General features: G+C 42.3%; 1 protein-coding gene across 1 annotated transcript in view; it reads left to right on the plus strand.

The window, feature by feature from the left end:
* LOC129097458 (electrogenic aspartate/glutamate antiporter SLC25A13, mitochondrial) overlaps positions 1-18598 on the plus strand; it is a 45200-nt gene that overhangs the window by 20290 nt on the left and 6312 nt on the right. Inside the window, exons 8-14 of the mRNA XM_054606331.1 lie at positions 2053-2146; positions 3238-3322; positions 5658-5742; positions 6909-7067; positions 9053-9105; positions 9386-9466; positions 14651-14791. Coding sequence (XP_054462306.1) covers positions 2053-2146; positions 3238-3322; positions 5658-5742; positions 6909-7067; positions 9053-9105; positions 9386-9466; positions 14651-14791 — 698 coding nt within the window. The remainder of the gene's footprint in view (positions 1-2052; positions 2147-3237; positions 3323-5657; positions 5743-6908; positions 7068-9052; positions 9106-9385; positions 9467-14650; positions 14792-18598) is intronic.

An 18598-nucleotide genomic window follows, 5' to 3' on the forward strand; every position in this document is an offset into this window, starting at 1 on the left:
CTGCTCTTTGAATAAAGCAGGTCAAACAATGCTGACTCCTCCACTGTAAGCCAGCCTACAGTCAACCTGTTCTTTATTCCCCCAACAATAGATCCGGTCTTAAGTTACGGCATACTAAAGCTGCCTCAGAAGAACTCTTGAAGTCCATAACTCTCCACATTTTCTATTCAATTTCCTTATGACGATTTCAACATGCTTTGACACATCTCACTTGTAAATTCCAACCCGAGTCACATATTGGTGTGAGCGACAGAGCCGCAGGGAAAATCACAATAAAAAAGAAAAACATTTAAAACAGCTTCTAGCAATAGGTCCTGCATGTCCCGGCCAACTTTATCAATATCATTTTCACCTTCCTTTATGCAGTCTCTGCAGTCGCAGGAGCTTAAAGAACACAACAAAATGCAACATTTTACTAAGGGGCATTATCCAGTGTTCTAATTGACCATCTATCTGTATTAAGAGGAAAAAAGTCTACTATCGATTCAGAGTAGCATGCCTTTCTTTTTCTGAGTTGGCCATAGTTGTTTTGAAAACAAAGGAAATCAATGACTGATGTAGGCATATATTAGGCAGTTTATGGGAAGATGAAGAGAAAAGGAATTAAAGGTACAGCACACACAAAAACCGACAATGTATGTAACAGCCTTTTTTCTTCCTTTAAGCAGTTGATGTGCACATGCGCAGTTATTACTCATATTATGCTAGAGCATTGTATGTAACATAATATCAGTTGATGATAGTGAGGCAATGATGCAGTATCATGAACGGTTCAATGGAATTATGAATCAGATTAGAATAAAAGAGATGTCACTCACAGGAAACTGCTCTTGTTTGTGATCACAGACTGTGGCTTTAAGTGATTCATTCATCTCAGTACTACATATTTTGACTAATTTTCATGATGTAATGACAATGTGTAATATCACCCTGACATAAAAACAATATATATCATGACAAAGTTACCAACTGCAGATAAGTATTAAAGCAACATTTTTATTTACTCCAGGTTAAATTTTGCAAAATTTGTTATATTGCTTTAAAACAAAGTCCTGACAAATCAAGTGTATATATTCATCAATAAATTAAGTTCTTATGCCAAAAAACAATACTTTTAAAATATATTAATCCCTTCATCCTAAACTAAAATAATCTGGAATTATAAAATAACTGTTTATTGTGTCTTTATGAGAAGCAATACATATATACATATTCTGTATTCTGTCGGTGGACTAGTAATTCACTCTTGAATGGAAACTGCTGGATCAACATAAGGTACCAGGGCCGTTGTTCACAGCCGTCCAGTCTTTGCATAGCTGCACTCAGAGCTGTGTCTGCATTCAGTGCAGTTGGTCAGACATGTTCTCAGTGGGCTCTGGGACCCACCAAGGTTCCTCGTCACCTATTCTGTTTGTAATTTATCTGAACAGAATCCCAAAAGCGGCCAAGGAGTCGAGCATGTTCAGTTTGGTGACATCTTTATTGCATTGCTCTTTACTGAACATGTAGTTCTGTTTGCTCCATCAGGGCTTGACCCAGCATGCACTCTGGCAGTTTTGATCCAGCTGTGCATTTTTGGCAGCTCCAAATTTTAGATTCGGAAGACGGCCAATTGCCTGCTTTGAGTAAAGAAAGAATTCTTACCTTGACTGAAGGAGTTTGAGATATACGTTTGCTAGTGAGGGTTTGTATAATGGAGCATGAGATGAACAGCCCAATTGGTCTCTCGTTCACAGTCTTGTGGTTGTTGTACACTTGTACTCCGGTGGTGACATGGAAACTGGGGCTCTTGAGTTACCTGTCAATCTACGCTCGTTGGTGTCTGAGAGTGGCTGAGGAGAAAGACCTCTCGGCTGTTGGAACATCTGCTGAGTTTGCTGCCATTTCAGCCTGAAAACAGATTGGCAGTAGGAAATGGATGAATTTCCAATTACGATATTTTTTATTTTATTTATAAATGATTGTTTCCCCGTTTTTTAATCTGTGTGCATTACTGCAAATGTTGGTTTGTATCTTAAATCGTGGTGCTTCTCATTGTTGTCTTTATTGTAGAGGAGTTCATTGTGGCAGCTCAGAGGTTTGGTCAGGTGACACCCATGGAGGTCGACATCCTCTTTCAGCTGGCTGACCTGTCAGAGCCCCGTGGGTAAGACGGACACACACACACACACACACACACACACACACACACACACACACACACACACACACACACACACACACACACACACACACACACACACACACACACACACACACACACACACACACACACACACACAGCTGGTTTAGGCATTCATTCTAGGTTTCACTGACAACAGGCAAATAAGTTCAGAAAATTGTAGCTTTTTGACAGCTGGAGTGGAGGAATAGCATCCCACAACTGAATTCAAACTTAAGTCATTACATTTTCACCCTCAGTTAGTCAGGGAGTTGTGGAGGGTAAGTCCATCCAACACTTACCCCCCAAAGCGCACCTTAAGCCCCAGGGGTCCATACCTCAGAGAGACAAGCGCTTTCTTCCTCCTCAAACTTCTTTGCAAAGGATCAAAAGAATCACCCATGACTACGTCAGTGCCAGGGAATCCTCTTTCGATCCAAAACCAATCCAAACTCACAATTTATCTTGAAAAAAGGGCAATTCCAGCCCCTATGATCCGTGGCACACAACAACTGTATGCGTTTCACATTCCCCCACTTCCTTTGCGTCTGCCTCGCGGCCCAACCAGTGCTCTCATAATTCCTAACCCCGGCCTGAGACACCACCTGATTATTATTTCTGGGCAATGGGATACTTTAATAGCCCTCTCCACTCCCCTTGATTGGAGATGCAAGAGATAATCGCCTCAATATTCCCTCAGCCTGGGAAATCTGGGGCCGCCATAGAGATGCAATGGAAAGACTCAGAAAGGCAGTTGTTTTACATCCAAAGGTTAAATATCTTTGTTGTACTTGGATGACGGGATAAAGGAGTGGGAGTTGTCAGTTCTTATAAATCGGTTGTCTTACTCAATCATGCCGAGCACAGGCCTGGATTTTTGAATGCCACAATATTTTCACATGGAATGATGGCAAAGTATCCGTAAACTTCAAGTAACTTCAGACTGACAGATCGTGCTTCCAAAGGTCATGGACTTTGTGATGCATTGATGAAATATTATATTCCTCTGAGAGTTTTTGACAACAGTTGAAAGTTACTTGAAACCTCTCACTCTCTCTATTCTCTCTCCTCATCAGACGTGTTGGTTTAGTGGACATTGAGCAGATTGCTCCGCTGGAGGAAGGCGCCCTTCCCTACAACTTGGCTGAGGTCCAGAGACAGGTACAGTATATGAAGACTTGTTGATGTGTTTGGTTTCCTCTTCCACACCGGCAGCTCTTTTTTTTCGCCTCAGTACATTCTCTAGGGCTTGATGTCAGAGGACTTAGATTTATAATTAAGGATAATGATATCTCCTGTTCACAAGTAATTAATCCCCCATTGATTTGGGATTTTGGCACGAATTGCACAATTCATGCATTGAGACATTGTTTTAGAGTTTCATGTAAGTAAAAGAAAAAAATATATACAGGAGACTCGGATCCAAACAAGTTTTGTCAGATGTAAAGTGGAAAGTTTGCCCTCAGAACCTGCCAGTGTTTGTCATTCCTGCTCATTTTCATAAGTTCATACCAATGTTCAGACCAAGTTGTGTCCAAGTTACTTCCCATCACAGACTTAAACGTTAAGAGTCTTCCTTGAGAGAAAACGCCACCAGACTTCTCCCTGACAAATCTAAGGAAATAAAGAAAAGAGCCATCCTTTAAGCCTCATGAACCTCAACCATGTTTCACTCAAAAGATGGATGTGTAGAGACTTTGCAGCAGCTAACAAGAGCAATTTGTAATGAAGAAGAGGAAGAAGGACGTACGGACAGCCAAACTGATGAGCCGAGGACTGTTTTCCATCTTTGGCTGTTTGGTCAGAGTTGTGTTGCCTGGTGGGTTCCAGCACTACAGAGAAGGCTTGGCCGGGCCATATTGGAGCAGGCGGGGGCCAAAGGGGAGAAAGCAAAGGGGCCCAGCACTACACAGACGCCAGTCCCACCACAATGAGCCACTTTAGGCCCTTGTGGTTTGGCCTCAGGGGCTGGCCGCCAGCTAGCTGGAGCGCTCTCTCCTCATCTTTTGCTGCTTCTCTCCATTTCCTTTTTGTGATCTACTTCTTTCTCCCTCTCTCTTATTTCTCTAAATGTTTGTCGGTTGGCTTTTTCTCTCTTTATATCCTGGTAACTTGTTCCCTCTTCCTCCCTCAAGCATCTTGACAGTTATAGAGAGAAGGATGGTAGAGGTGGAGAAGGTTGTGCATAAAGGAGACATTTGGGCAGGGAGAAAACCTCTGGGGATGAATTGCAGATTGGGTTGGGGGTTTACTCTGACAGGTGGACCTGTTCTAGAGACCCCCATCCCCCTCACACACACACACACAGACACCAGCACACAGACACATACATACACATACTTACAACACTGCACCACCCACTCTCCCCAGGGTGGAGAGGCCAGGACCTGGCATACCAGACAAGGCAACAGGTACCTCAGGTGGAGAGGGGAATGTGGCTAATGTTACTGTGTGGCAAAAGCTGGCTACTTATACACTTCTGCTCTTTGCATGTCATGGTGATGATCACATGGGTGTATTAGGATCACCTTGATACCAGTTTTTTTTTTTTACAATTGCTCCTCTTACACACAAGTTTAGACAAGATTAGATAGGCATGGTGAATAATCTGAGTTGTGTGAGTGATTCCAAGTGAGCAATACAAAAATTGTAAGCATTTATCTCACAACTGATCACTTGTGCAGAGCTTTGTGTTGCTTTCACCAGTTATTGTGTCTAATTCTGAAATGATTAGTCTATTAGCTGATTGGTCTATCAACAAAACATTTTTTTTTTTTTACAACTTGGATAATTACTTGTTTGTATAACTAATTATTCAAGTAAAAATGGCAAGTCTGTTTTTTTCAGCTTTTCTGTTTCTATGTCACAGTAAATTGAGAAGCATTGTGAGGACGTCATATTGAGATGTGGGAAATAATGATGGACATTTCTTTCTGGCATTAAATAGTCTAGAAAATGAACCCAACAATAATTAGAACATTGATTGGTTAGGAAAATAATTATGAACTGTGGCACTGATTTCTGTATTAATATTATACTACAGATAAATCATAATCAAATACTGAACATCTTGACTGCATATTAAGACATCCCTATATATTATGACTATTTGTTTATTTCGGCACTACCTCACCAATAACAACATTAGCATAGACTTTTATTTAAGTAGCTTCCCACTCTCTGTCTTGTCCGCTTATTTTTATTAATTGACCATTATACTACATACCAGTGTCCATCATGAAATTTGGACTTGCTATCAAACACTGCACAGCAGGTGCGATAAATTATTGATTTAATAGCTGTTTATTAAGCTTGCAAGGTGTTGGAATCAGATCGTTTTTTTAGGAAACAGTATTTAAGTGTATGTGGATAGGTAGAGAGAAATCAATGTCAGAAACAGTAGCTTGTGTAGTGTCAAGTCTCACTGTTGTTTATTCATTGTCTTCCACTTCTGCACTAACGTCTTCATTGTCTCTCTTTCCCGCTGTGTGAGCAGCAGTTGGGCAGTGACGTCTCCCGCCCCGTCCTCGTCCAGGTGGCAGAGTCAGCCTACAGGTTCACCCTTGGCTCAGTGGCAGGGGGTAAGAGTCACGCCCCATTGGCTTCCTGCATACCTTCACCCCTCCACCAACCCACCCGCCCACCTTGCGTGTCTACCTGCCCCCCGCCCTCTGCTGTCCTCATAAGAAAAGGGGTGAGAGAGAGAGAGAGAGGACAATGGCCCCTCTATTGCCTTGTCCCTTACTAACAAGAGCAACGGTTGCCTCCCCTGCTTAAAGAGAAGTGCTCCCTCTCTCTTTTTCTCTCTTTCCCGCTCTTTACCATCCCTCTGCCTCGCTCTATCCTGTCTCTCGCCTCTCTGCGTGCCATGGGAAAACCCTCCTGTGTGGATTCTTTTGTACCTGTGTGGGTGATCAGTAGAGGGAGGATGAGGGTGGGGGTGAAGGGTGGGGCCTCGGCCTTGTGTTTGTCTTCAGACTCCCCACTGTTTTCCTACTCCTCCTCCTCCCTTCCTTCATTCCTCCCTTCTCCTCCTCCTTCTATCCCAAGGGAGACAGCTTAATAAGGAGGTATGGGTCTGCCATCCCTTCTTCTCTCTCGGTCTCTCTCTAATTAAGTCTGTCGCCTTGGGTCGGTTCTTTTTGTTTGTGTCCGTCTGACGGGCCCAAGACACTGGGACTCAAAACACTTTGGCGCCTTTCTTAACATTACCTCCACAGACTTCCCCTTCCTCCTCCGCCTTTTCCACTTCTTCATCTTAAAGGGTCAGCTCCCACGAATAACAAAGACATAATCTCTCACCTATCTCCATTCGTGTTTACCATAAAACTTCCTTCTTTGTGTGAGGTTTGCTCATAATGTACACTTCTTCTAATTTGCATTTCCAAACTTTCTTAAAGGCTCAAATAATACAATCATACATCTTTAGTTGCACTTCACACATGTCATTCTCAATTGTTTCAAAAGAAAAGGAAGCTTAAAGTAATTCTCATCAAATGACTACCTAACCATGTCTGAAGCATTTTGAAGCATGTTTTTATTTAAAAAAAAATGTATTGTTGTTTTCACTTGCAAAACACAAAGATGTAGGCAAATGGTTGAGATGCACTGCCTGGATAAGTTAAGGGGAAGACTATGGTGGCATGGTCATAACATTAAATCACTTAAGTGAATATGGATATTTAAATAAACAAACCCTTATATCATGCTGTGAGTATCTAAATAACCAGTTTTTTATTATTTGTAGCCGTGGGAGCCACAACAGTGTACCCCATCGATCTGGTGAAGACGCGCATGCAAAACCAGAGGACCACTGGCTCCCTGGTGGGAGAGCTCATGTACAAGAACAGCTTTGACTGTTTCAAGAAGGTGATGCGCTACGAGGGTGTTTTTGGCCTTTACAGAGGTTAGTATGCATGGAGAAAAAACGGCACAAGTTTTAATGTGTAATGTCAAATATATACATACTATTGGTAGTTAATGCAAACTGTGCAGTTGATACCATCTTTGAGGACTGCGTGCATCATTTATCCTGCAATAATAGCAGCTACTGTAGCTTATATGTGCTGGAGTCTATTATACATTCACTTTAATGCATCACTTGTAGATTCCAGATCTTTCTTCTCAGCATGTAGAAAACACTCTCAACAACAGTTTATCCAAGACCATGGTGGTTACTATGGTCATGCAAGAGAGCACTGTACCAAAGGTTTAATAAAAAATCCAAGTTGTATTTACAGATTGCTTTCAGGAAAAACAACTCACTGACAGCAAATCCTCAAAACGGGTTTAAAAATAAAAAAAAAGGGCTGGGATGTGAAAGAAGAAAGAAGAAGCAGCCAAAGTAGGGACAATTAAAGTGAAGAGAAGGAAGAGGAGACGAGAGGAGAAGAAAAGTGTAGGGTGGACAGGAGGACCGTGTGAGTTCACCTCTCCGTTGACCTGTCTCCTTTGAAGTGATTCCGGCTCGCTGGGGACTTTAAGAGTAGGACAATGAACGTCACACGCAAGGCCGCATACCTTTAGGCCTGTGTCACGATGTGGTGATGTCGCATGTCTGGACTTACACACTCGTATGGACGCAGACACAGACAATGAGCAGGCGCACAGGTATGCAGGCATGCACATAGGACATGCAGGCGACTGCTTGGGCATTCAGGTACGCACATACCGGGGCACGACATCCCTAATGACTACCTGCCCTGTCTTCAGAAGCTGGGGTTAGGGTGTATGTGTCGGTATTGTTGGGGTCGGATTGAAGATGGAATTGAGAAACGGTCCCCTGGAACAGTGGCAGGGCCCTTTTTAAAATCCCATGATTCTGATTGACAGCACCGGCTCCCGAGAGGAAACTTGAATGCTTGAATTTCAGTGGGAAACACAAAGGCCATCAGCGGTGGAATGGCTTCAGAGACGCAGAGACAGACAGGTCTGGCTCCAGATAGATGGCCAGACAGGTATCCTGACAGCCAAACTGTAGTGATGTAATATAAGTTGAAAGTGCCTTCACTGGAAACCTCTGGGAAAATCTGCTGAGTGAAGAATGTGGAAACAGCAGTGCAAAATGTGCATTATTACTAACTAGCATAATGCATAAACAAAACATGCTGAGAGAGACAGGAGCAAATCCTGTCATGTGTATGCATGTTTATTCTGTATACGAGAAAGTATGTCAAAAGATTTAAAAAATGATTTGGGTTTGCTTTTTTTACGAGATCCAGACATCAGGTCCTTTCGCCAACTCCCAAATTAAGTGTATGATTATGTGTGTGTGGCCTCGCTAGACACAAACTACTGTAGATCATTAACTGTGTTTGTGACTTCGAGAGAATGTGTGTGTTTGTGTGTGTGCGTGTGTGTGTGTGTGTGTGTGTGTGTGTGTGTGTGTGTGTGTGTGTGTGTGTGTGTGTGTGTGTGTGTGTGTGTGTGTGTGTGTGTGTGTGTGTGTGTGTGTGTGTGTGTGTCTGTGTCTGTGTGCTTATGGCCTTGGGGCTGGGTAGGGGGCCAAGTTTCATTGTGCTCTGTTGTGATTATTTTGTTTATTTTTATCCTGCTCTGGGTTGTAATTGAGGTCTGCGTAAACTTTTGGTTGGTTTGTTTTATACTCTGCCCTTTTTTTTCTATTCTGGGAGGCAGTTTCTCTCTCTTCATCCTCTCTTTACCCCTTCTTCCTCTCTCTCTTGTTGCTACTCTGATGTCCCCACACTCCACATCAAGAGATTTCATTAGCGTCTGGAGGATCTTGCAGGGTCGGACGCATGCATTAGGAAGCCACACATGTGGAGTGTGTGGAAGTGGTATATGTGTATGTATGTATGAGTATGTGTGTGAGTGAGTAGGGGTACCACAGCACCCTTTTTTTCTAATCATCTCGTCATTTCCTAATGATAGGTCTTGTACCACAGCTACTGGGTGTGGCGCCCGAGAAAGCCATAAAGCTCACAGTAAGTTCCTGCGTTAGAAAGCGCAGAGACATGGAAGCACATTCACAAAGACAGATATCCATGATGTTCTTACATTGCTTGAATCCTCTTGATGGATTTTATATAAAGTGATACTACACCATAACACACAAAAAGATGTGAAAATGTATAGTTGCATGCACATAATTTTCAGGTCCTACATAAAACATTTTTCACAGTATATTAACTGGATATTCATATCATGTTCCACTATACCAGCTTCAAAAATCATCGCCTGATATTGTAACCTTTGTGTTTCCAGGTGAATGATTTTGTGCGAGGAAAGACCAGACAGAAAGATGGAAAAGTCCCGTTGCCGGCTGAGATCCTGGCCGGTGGATGTGTAAGTCTCAAGTCAACTGTTACTTACAACCTGGACAGAATTTATGATTGATTGACTTTTGAGTTTTATGATTCAGGGCTTTTCTTTCATCCCATCAACTTTTAAAATATAGTAGCCTAATGAAAAAAAAGATATTAAAATGCCTAAATGTTTTTAAATCACTTTGTCAAAAGCATTTGGTTGCCCTCAGTATGTATTAAAGAGTGACTTTAATATTTGAAAGTAAACCATAATTAACATAGACTCTTATGTAAGTATGATGTCTGGTTCTAAATGTGAACTCTGAATCACTAAAGGCCAATTCATACTTTCCGTGTCTGCAAGGGTCTGCTTTGACCCGATTGGTACGTTTGTGTGCAGCCCATCTGTATTCCCACACGGACTGTACGCATAGTAAGACCGCCGACTCTTTGCACGCTGTAGTTTTGTTCCACACTCCAGTTGGTGCCGTGTGCACCTTTCACTGGTTTGCCAAGAAGAAGATGGAAAAATGGATGCTTCTTTTGAAGAGAGATTGTGTTAGGAGATCCGCTGTTCCCCACATATTTATAATTTGTTTTTTAAAGGAATACAAAGACAGCCAAATGGTGTTGAACTCCTGGCAAACAACTTTATGGTTCATTACAGCTACCGACTGGAATGGAGCGTGGATCAAGAAATGCACAAGTGTAGAATGCAACCAGTACAAAGTAAAACCATAATACAAAGTCATACAAGAAAAAACACACAAAGATACGCAATACGAAGCTGCAAACAAGAGCACCTAAAAATGTTTCCTTGCTTAGTTTGCTTGCTTGAGTTGGTTTTGAAATTGCTGAAAGAGCTGCATCTCCTCACATTGTCAGGCAGGGGGTTCCACTAATTTGTGGCTTTTTACAGAAAAGCCAATTGCCCAAATACAGTTTGTCAAAAATGGGAATGTACAATGTCGTGCAACCGGTACAAGTCCGCAGCTGTCAGCGGAACATGAAAAGTATGTCTGAGGCTTAAAACAGCAGTGCCGAGAATTTTTCTTTATCAAGATAGGGTCTGATCACACTGAGCAGTCACACTCAGAATCTCTGAAAACCTCAATCTCTCCTGCGAGTTCTATGAGAGTGTTGTCAGTATGACGGCCACAGACATTCTGAATGTTTGCAACAGTTTGCAAGTACTTTGCTCAAATACAGTCAACTTAACATTTTTCAGTGATCACTTTCTTTTCCATAAAGTCCCAAACATTGCGCCCGTCTCTCCCTCTTCACCATCCTGACTCTTCAAAGTTCACTGTACTGAAATGATGCTGCACAGTACACGGACAGTGTATACAGTACTAAGGCAGCATACATCTCTTAACGATGTTTACGTGTTTTTCTGAGTGCCGCCCTTCTTGACAGTTGAGCAGACAGACATGGACCTGTTTGGATGCCAAAAGACGCTGTTTGTTGATGGAACGTGTAAAGATCGTACATGAAAGAGAGAATGCACATACTGTACATGCTCGCAGGAGTGATACAGAGAGAAGAGCATACAGGTGCACGAACACACACACACACACACACACACACACACACACACACACACACACACACACACACACACACACACACACACACACACACACACACACACACACACACTTACAGGGAGGAGATGAAGATTGACAGCAGCTGCTACCTGAGACCCCTACTAGTCCTTTACCTGCTCCCTTCCCATCATAGGTTTTGATCACTGAGCTGTCACAGTCTACCCCCAACGCATGCATGCACACACACACACACACACACACACACACACACACACACACACACACACACACACACACACACACACACACACACACACACACACACACACACACACACACACACACACACACTGTGAGTCCACCAAGGCTGGCAGCTTTAGCAAATGAAAGAAGGTCTTTCACTCAACCCTCTTTTGATGCTGATCACTAAAGCAAAGTATTTCAGGATACACAAGTCATTATGGGTTTAGCTCCACTCAGGCACATTAAATTGACCTTATTTGTTCCACGAATATGTTTCAGAAATGTTTTATCACGGTACATTTGCTGTAAATTTTGTAAGGGGGTTTTTGTGAGCGATTTTATTTTGTGACAGAGACAAAAATGAAAAAATACTGTAACCTCAGGAATGCAAATGTACTGAAGAAACGTTTTTCAACACTGCACTGGGTGTGAAAAGTAGTGGTTGCTTTTTTTATTATACAACCCATATGGATTCAGAAGCAGAACCATAACAGATGCATAGGCAGAGGAGGGGATAAATGTAGAGGAGAGGAGTGTGGATGGATGGACTTTTCCTCTTTTCCTCTGTGAGCCGTCGTGACAGCTCCTTTCATCCTGGCTGAGGCCCCGGTGTTAGTGCTGGCACTGCACTCTGCCTGCCACTTTATCACACACACACACACACACACACACACACACACACACACACACACACACACACACACACACACACACACACACACACACACACACTCACAGAGACGTCGAACCCTCCTGAACCCTGTTTTAGTGAGGCTCCAGCCGCAGCACATGAAATCTGTTTATGTCATTTGGTAGCTGTGAAAGTGTTGGTTTGGACCACAGTGTCAGCTTCAGGTCCAAAGTCTGTAAAGCAAAAGATAGAAAGAGAGGAAGACAGAGAGTACAGGGGAATAGTGAAGTTATATGTTTGCTTCCCGTTTTGTAAACTTATCTAGAAGCATTATTATCTTCTCTAATGTGCTGCCTCATCCTTTTCTCGGCACCTCTTGTCTTTTCTTTCACTTATTATTCGTCTTAAACACGCTCTCTTCCTCTCCTCACCTCCTTCACTTGCTTCCCCCTCTTACCCTCCCTTAAACCCGTTGCTCAGCACCATTAAGCTCCAGCGCGGGTTGCCAATTTCTAATGATTATTTGGTAAGAATGGCATGCTCCGTTGACTGAGCTGGCTGGATGCTTATCTGGCAGTTACTGGCCTGTATTTTAGGACTTGAGTTACACAAAATACTTACTGGGTCATTGCTGAGAGGGGGAGTGGGGCAAGAACGAGAGTCAAAATACAGTAATACTTTGTCCGTGTTCATTGTGAATGTAGCACAGTTTGCATGGTTGGTTTACGTTTGGTAATGAGTTTCTTATTCAGGCCTGATGTGAATTATTAAAACATTATCAGAGAATCTAACACACACACACACACACAAACCTGCACATGTAGCGTGAAATGGTGTCAAGTACAAATTAATTGGTATTTATGGAGGGCCGCGTAATGTAGTGAGTGTTTGGAGTAGGTATTTGTGTTTGGGGGGGGGATAACATTTATCTTCAAACTTTACTTAGCTCTTGGTATGCTCTCTGCAGCACACACACACACACACACACACGTAGCCAGGAGCTGTGATGCGTGCGTAAGGTGCTGACGTCCCAGGTTTCTAAGGATCACCTTGCCTTGTAATTACCTGGGAATCATCAGAGAGCCGCCGACGCTGTCACTCCATAATCACAACCCTCAACCTCGACCTTCCCTCTCTCCTCTTGTTTTGACTACTCCTCTCTCTTGTTTCTGTCTCTCCATCTTTCTCTCTCTCATTAGCTCATTCTGTTTATTTGTCCGATCCTTTTGTTTCCATGTGTCTCCCTCTCTTGTCCTGGATGCTCAAACTTTTTTTCTACAGCTAACTAGGAGCGTGACGATGAAGCGCACAAAAGCTCTGCACCGTCACTCCTTTTGTCTCACGTTGTCGGGCCTAATTGTCAGCTCATCTTTCTGAACAATGTTGTTGTTTACTCTCCTTGAGTAAACAACATCTGTATCTTCTCCATCTCCAGTCTCATTAGTAACCAATTGAAGCAACCAACACTGCTAAGGGCCGGAGCCAATAGCCTCTTGATGCTCACGCTATTAGCCAGCACGTAATCAACTGGGTTATTTCCATAAAACAAGTCATAAAGAGTTAGCTGTGAGATGTAGCAGCTTTAGAGCCTCTCGTTGGGTCTGGAAGGGAAGCTGCAGCCTACTCTACTGTAGGGTTTTTAAAAAGTGGCTGCACACACCTTCAATGCGACTATTATGAACTTTGTCTCTCCCTCCTCCCTCTTTTCTTGTAGGCAATATATGGTAACACTTAAAACAGAGGGAAATTGAGCAAAAAAAAAAATGCAAATGTAGCAGATCGGAGCTTGATGCCTTCCCGTAAGGCAGGAGGCGACAAGCACAATCCATCATTCATAACGAAGCGACTGAAGGCGGGGGAGAAAAGGAGAGAAACAACAACAAACAGACCAGGCCTATTTAGGACAGAAACGACGCCATGGCAACCGATTGCTATCTAATTGCACTGTGCCGCCCTTTTGCGTGTAGCTACAGTAACCACTGGCAACCATAGCCAGAGAGAGACCATATTAGAGAAGATGAGAGAGATCGTTTGAGAGGAGGTCAAAGCAAGAAAAGGAGAGAGACAATACTGGAAAAGACATTCAGAAGGGAGAGAGAGAAACAATTAAGTAAAATCTAAGATAGAAGTCAGAAAATTCCCACAAAGCCCAATATATATATATATATTCTCAGTATCAAGAAGCATTCTAGAGGTGCCGACACGTTCCCTGACTAGACACAGTTAACCATTTGTCTCGCCACAACTGCACCACAGCAGTTACCTCTTATACTTAAAAGCCCTGCCGACCTGAAAGGCAAAGAAACCGGTCTGAACTTGCCACGGTATTGTTGCCCTCACAAGTACAGGTTTGGAGAATGGTGTGAAGTGAGAGGTTGGAGAGAAAAAGAGAAGTCAGAGTCCCCGCAGGGTTTGTGTGATGAAGACAAACAGCTGACAGGCTCCACTGCATCAGCTGGATTTTCCCGGTACTCTCCTCCTCTCGACATGTTTGTTTTGCAGCTGTTTGCTGAGGCGGCACTGTTGTTAAGTTGCATCACCTGCAATAAAAGCAAGTGATTGTCTTCAAATAATTTTGTTTTATCAGTGTGTTATGTTGAAATGAACACTTTGTCTTCGGTGGCTTTGAACTATGCACTAAAATCTCATATTTAACGCAGATAACACGTATGTTTAAATGAGGAATAATAAGCTGCAGGCAGTATATTAAAGTCAGTTTTCATGTTTAACTTAAGTATCCAATCCATGTCTCTCTTCTTGAAGTTTATTTTTTGGATTTTATTTCGTCTTTCTCTTCCTCCAGGCTGGTGGCTCCCAGGTGATCTTCACCAACCCTCTGGAGATTGTAAAGATCCGTCTGCAGGTGGCAGGAGAGATCACAACGGGGCCGAGGGTCAGCGCCCTGTCCGTCATCAGGGACCTAGGCTTCTTTGGACTTTACAAGGTGAGAAACATGGTTGGGGTCAGAGGTGCATGTATAGTGCACATGTCTGAGCCACAAATCATCTAGAAACTAGTTTGCACGAGATGATTGAATGAAGGCTACAAAATACATTCTGTAAATTGACAAAATAATCACAGACCTATCTGATGTTTTCCGCCAAGTTTTCATTTTTGCTTAAGTCACTGTAGGATCAGAGAGTACAGTTTCATAATTATGAACAAAATGTGCTTTTCCTCCATTCCACTTTACAGTAGAATTGTCCCCGCATTAACTTCCCCTCCCATCAATGCCAAAGTCCCCTTGTTAATGTGTTGGTTTCGTGTCAATCTGCTCCGGCTGTAAACTCACGAACCTTAAGACATGTTTAATGTTACGCTGAAGGTTTGTTGCCACTAGATTAGATTATGTTTATTTTCATACATTTGCAGAACAGAAATCTGAACATTGGATAAATCCAGGTTCAAAATTCTTGAATTCTTGATTTTTTTTGACATATTAAAGTCAAAGGATTTTGGTTATCTCCATATATTTATCTGTATCACTCCATATATCAAAAAAATACTGTCAACAGCCATAATAAATTGATTATCGGCATAAGAATAAAAATTATAAATCAAGCTATGAATGATGTATGAACAAACCCCTCTGTATAGTGTAGTTATTAAACAGGAAAGTTTGATGCATGTAAGTGCTACTGAAGTGGAGATTACTGGCTCAGAGTCTGAGAGGAAAATCATTTTGAAAAAATGGCCTTCTTAAATTTCGGACTTTTTGAAGACCCTGCAGATGGATATAGTAAAAATTGACTGATAGATATCCACTTCCACAGTTGATAACTTACACTAAAATAATATAATTTTTTGTTGCATTACAAGTTTTCTAAAATGTTATGTTTGAATATGCAAATGAGGTGTTATCTAATTGTAACTTTAGGTGGATTTCGTGAAATAAACATCTATATGTGTATTTTGGATGTGTTCTCTCCACTAGTCTGTAAAAAGACTAAAACTAGCCTAAGAAATCTCAATATTGATCAATACATGAAAAAAATGTTTTGCCTGAAGTGTCTCGCCCTAATTAGACGGCCAGTAATCGGATGTATTGTATTTTCATCAGCCTCACAATTTCACAGCAATCCATTATTTCTCAATACTGTTATGAATAAATAATATGTGATTTTTCTATTAACTATTGCACAATTATACTGTATTTTACCCCACATCAGCCATCATTTAAATCAACAGTTCCATGTGGTCTTCTGTTCGAGAACAAGAAAAGACACATATTATGCTAAAAGCTGTATTTAACCTTAATTGCCATAATTGGTATTTTTCAATGGCACTGGGCTAAAAATTGCAGTGCACGGTTTGACCATATTAGAGTTGTGTGATATTATGCACCCAATGCATTGTAGAGCAAGTGTGAAAGATTATAGTGTCATAAGGGGCAAATGTAAAAATATTCTTGCGTTGGTGTGTCTTACTAAATGTATTCTGTATTTTATAATTATTATTCTTGAAACTATAATGACTTCTAGCACCAGTCTCTTCACACCAGTTGGTGGACAGCCACATAGTGTTCAGACTTAGGAGCTATAGGAATCAATGAATGAGCTGCGACTACCATTGACATTAGCAGCTTAACTGGCTAGACGAGGACATTAGCCCGCAGGGTAAAACAGAGCATGTCTAATTAAATTACATAAATAAGTCCTAATGGAGCTCGGCAGGGGACGTTCTGCTTCAACTGTAAACACAATCAAGTGTGAAAATGTCAATCTCATACCTGTGGTTGTTTTAATTTGCAAGTAAGATGATGGTACTTCTGCTGTCAAATTCCAAGTAGTAAACTATTGAAGATCTAGTCTTCCTTACACCGGACTTTAATTTTGAAAGTCTGCTGATTATTTACTAAACTGGATCTTATCACTCCGAGGCTTTGTCCAAAATAATTCCCTCTTCACTGTCGAGTAAGTAGAGAAATTATTATAGACTATATGGTGAGCTCATCAGCAATATGAAAAAACACTTTTGTACACTACTTGGGTATTTTCTCCGTGGCATTAATCTCGTCATTGCATTCCTACAATTGAGATGTGCAAGATCAACATCTTCTGGTGGACCCTCCATGATTTATACCAACATCCTTTTTTGTGATAAATTCATGATTTAACACAGATTTTTTCTTACCCTATTGATAAATACAAAGTACTTTGTAATCGAAGGTGTTATCATGCATGTTCCACTCACATCAAACATATTATTTTGCCATTTTTTCTTCAGTTAAATGCATCACGGTATATTTTGCTTGTTTAGTGACTATCGGCTGTTCTCTACTTTTTCATGATGCATGGTGGGATAGTTTGAGTCCACCATGTAGGGTATAATAATTCTCTATACATTCAACAGGTAGTGAGTGATTTCTCTCAGGTCCCAGGTTTCTCTGTGTGTTTTTTTTCTTTCTGTCTGCTGATGTGACCACCTGTCAGCTCAGACAGCTTCCATGTGAACCCTTCGGGTCTTTTAATAAGGCTGTAACCGAGTGTGGAGCCTCCTCCTGTCTCCGTCTACCTGCCTCTTGTTCCTGTGTCTGTTGTGCACTCACGCCTTGTAATTTATGACCATGTAGAAAGTGTGTATGTGTGCGTCCACATAGCTACTGTCTCCATTCAACTGTCTGCTCAACGCTGCATTACCCTTGAGAATGTGTGTAAAGCTGTGCATGCTTGTGCACATACTTCATTGTGTACGTCTCCTGGTACATGCATAGAGAGGAGACAAAGTGCATTGAGAAGCAGTAGCGTTGTTGTTGGTGGTGGTGGTGGAGGTGGAGGGGAGGCGGGGAGGAGACGAGCTCCAGCCTGCAAACCCCAGACGGGCTGGCTCCGGAGGGGCTGCACCCAGGCACAGAGCTGCCTTTGTCAGGGTAATTATCCTGACGCTCACCCTCTGCTGGTGGAGCTACAGGCTGGTAGGGTGGCTAACGCACTAGCGCCACCATTCATCACTGGGGGAAAGTTGTCAGTGTAGGAATACCTAACCAGAAGTTTCACATTTATTGACTTATTGTATTTAAGTTGTGTTTGTGAGATCATCAGAGGCATTCTGCTTGTTCTAACTCAACTAAATCATTTTATTTAATCTTGGTGTAAAAAGTTTTTAATAAACACACTTTCTCTCAGCCACTTATTTTCCGGTGCATTACCCGACCCAGCACCATGACTCTGATATTAAGGCTTCTGGTCCCAGTCCCTGTGACGCTGCTTGTCTGTCTTGCCTCGATAGAATCTCCCAGCTTTCAGCAGCCGCTCGGGCCCCAGCCAGCCAACAGGACTGACAGGCAAACAAGAAGTGCCAAAGGAAAGAGAGGGAAAGAGATAGCCCAGGTATCTGCCAATTCTCTCTCAGCTTGTGTGTGTGTGTGTGTGTGTGTGTGTGTGTGTGTGTGTGTGTGTGTGTGTGTGTGTGTGTGTGTGTGTGTGTGTGTGTGTGTGTGTGTCTCTGTGTAGGGACCAAAGGATTATCCCATAGGAGTTAAATGAAGCCTGTCCCAAAACAGGGAGATCCTGCCGAAGCTCTTTAAATGTCTTCTGTTGACTGTAGTTGCTCTATCAAGAAGGTGGCAGCGAGCCAACAGGCTTTAAATACAGCAGGGAACTCAATAGTCTTGATGATATAGTGTTGTTTACAGTGGCAGACAAGGAGTCATCTTCGTCAGCCAGTCTGTCTTTCTCTGCTTTCCCTCAGCTTTGCTTTTGGATCTTCCTCCCTCACCTGCTGCTGAGGATACAGATCGTTTGCATATGGA

The sequence above is a fragment of the Anoplopoma fimbria genome, chromosome 10 (genome assembly GCF_027596085.1).
Source record: "Anoplopoma fimbria isolate UVic2021 breed Golden Eagle Sablefish chromosome 10, Afim_UVic_2022, whole genome shotgun sequence".
NCBI classification, from domain to species: Eukaryota; Metazoa; Chordata; class Actinopteri; order Perciformes; family Anoplopomatidae; genus Anoplopoma; species Anoplopoma fimbria.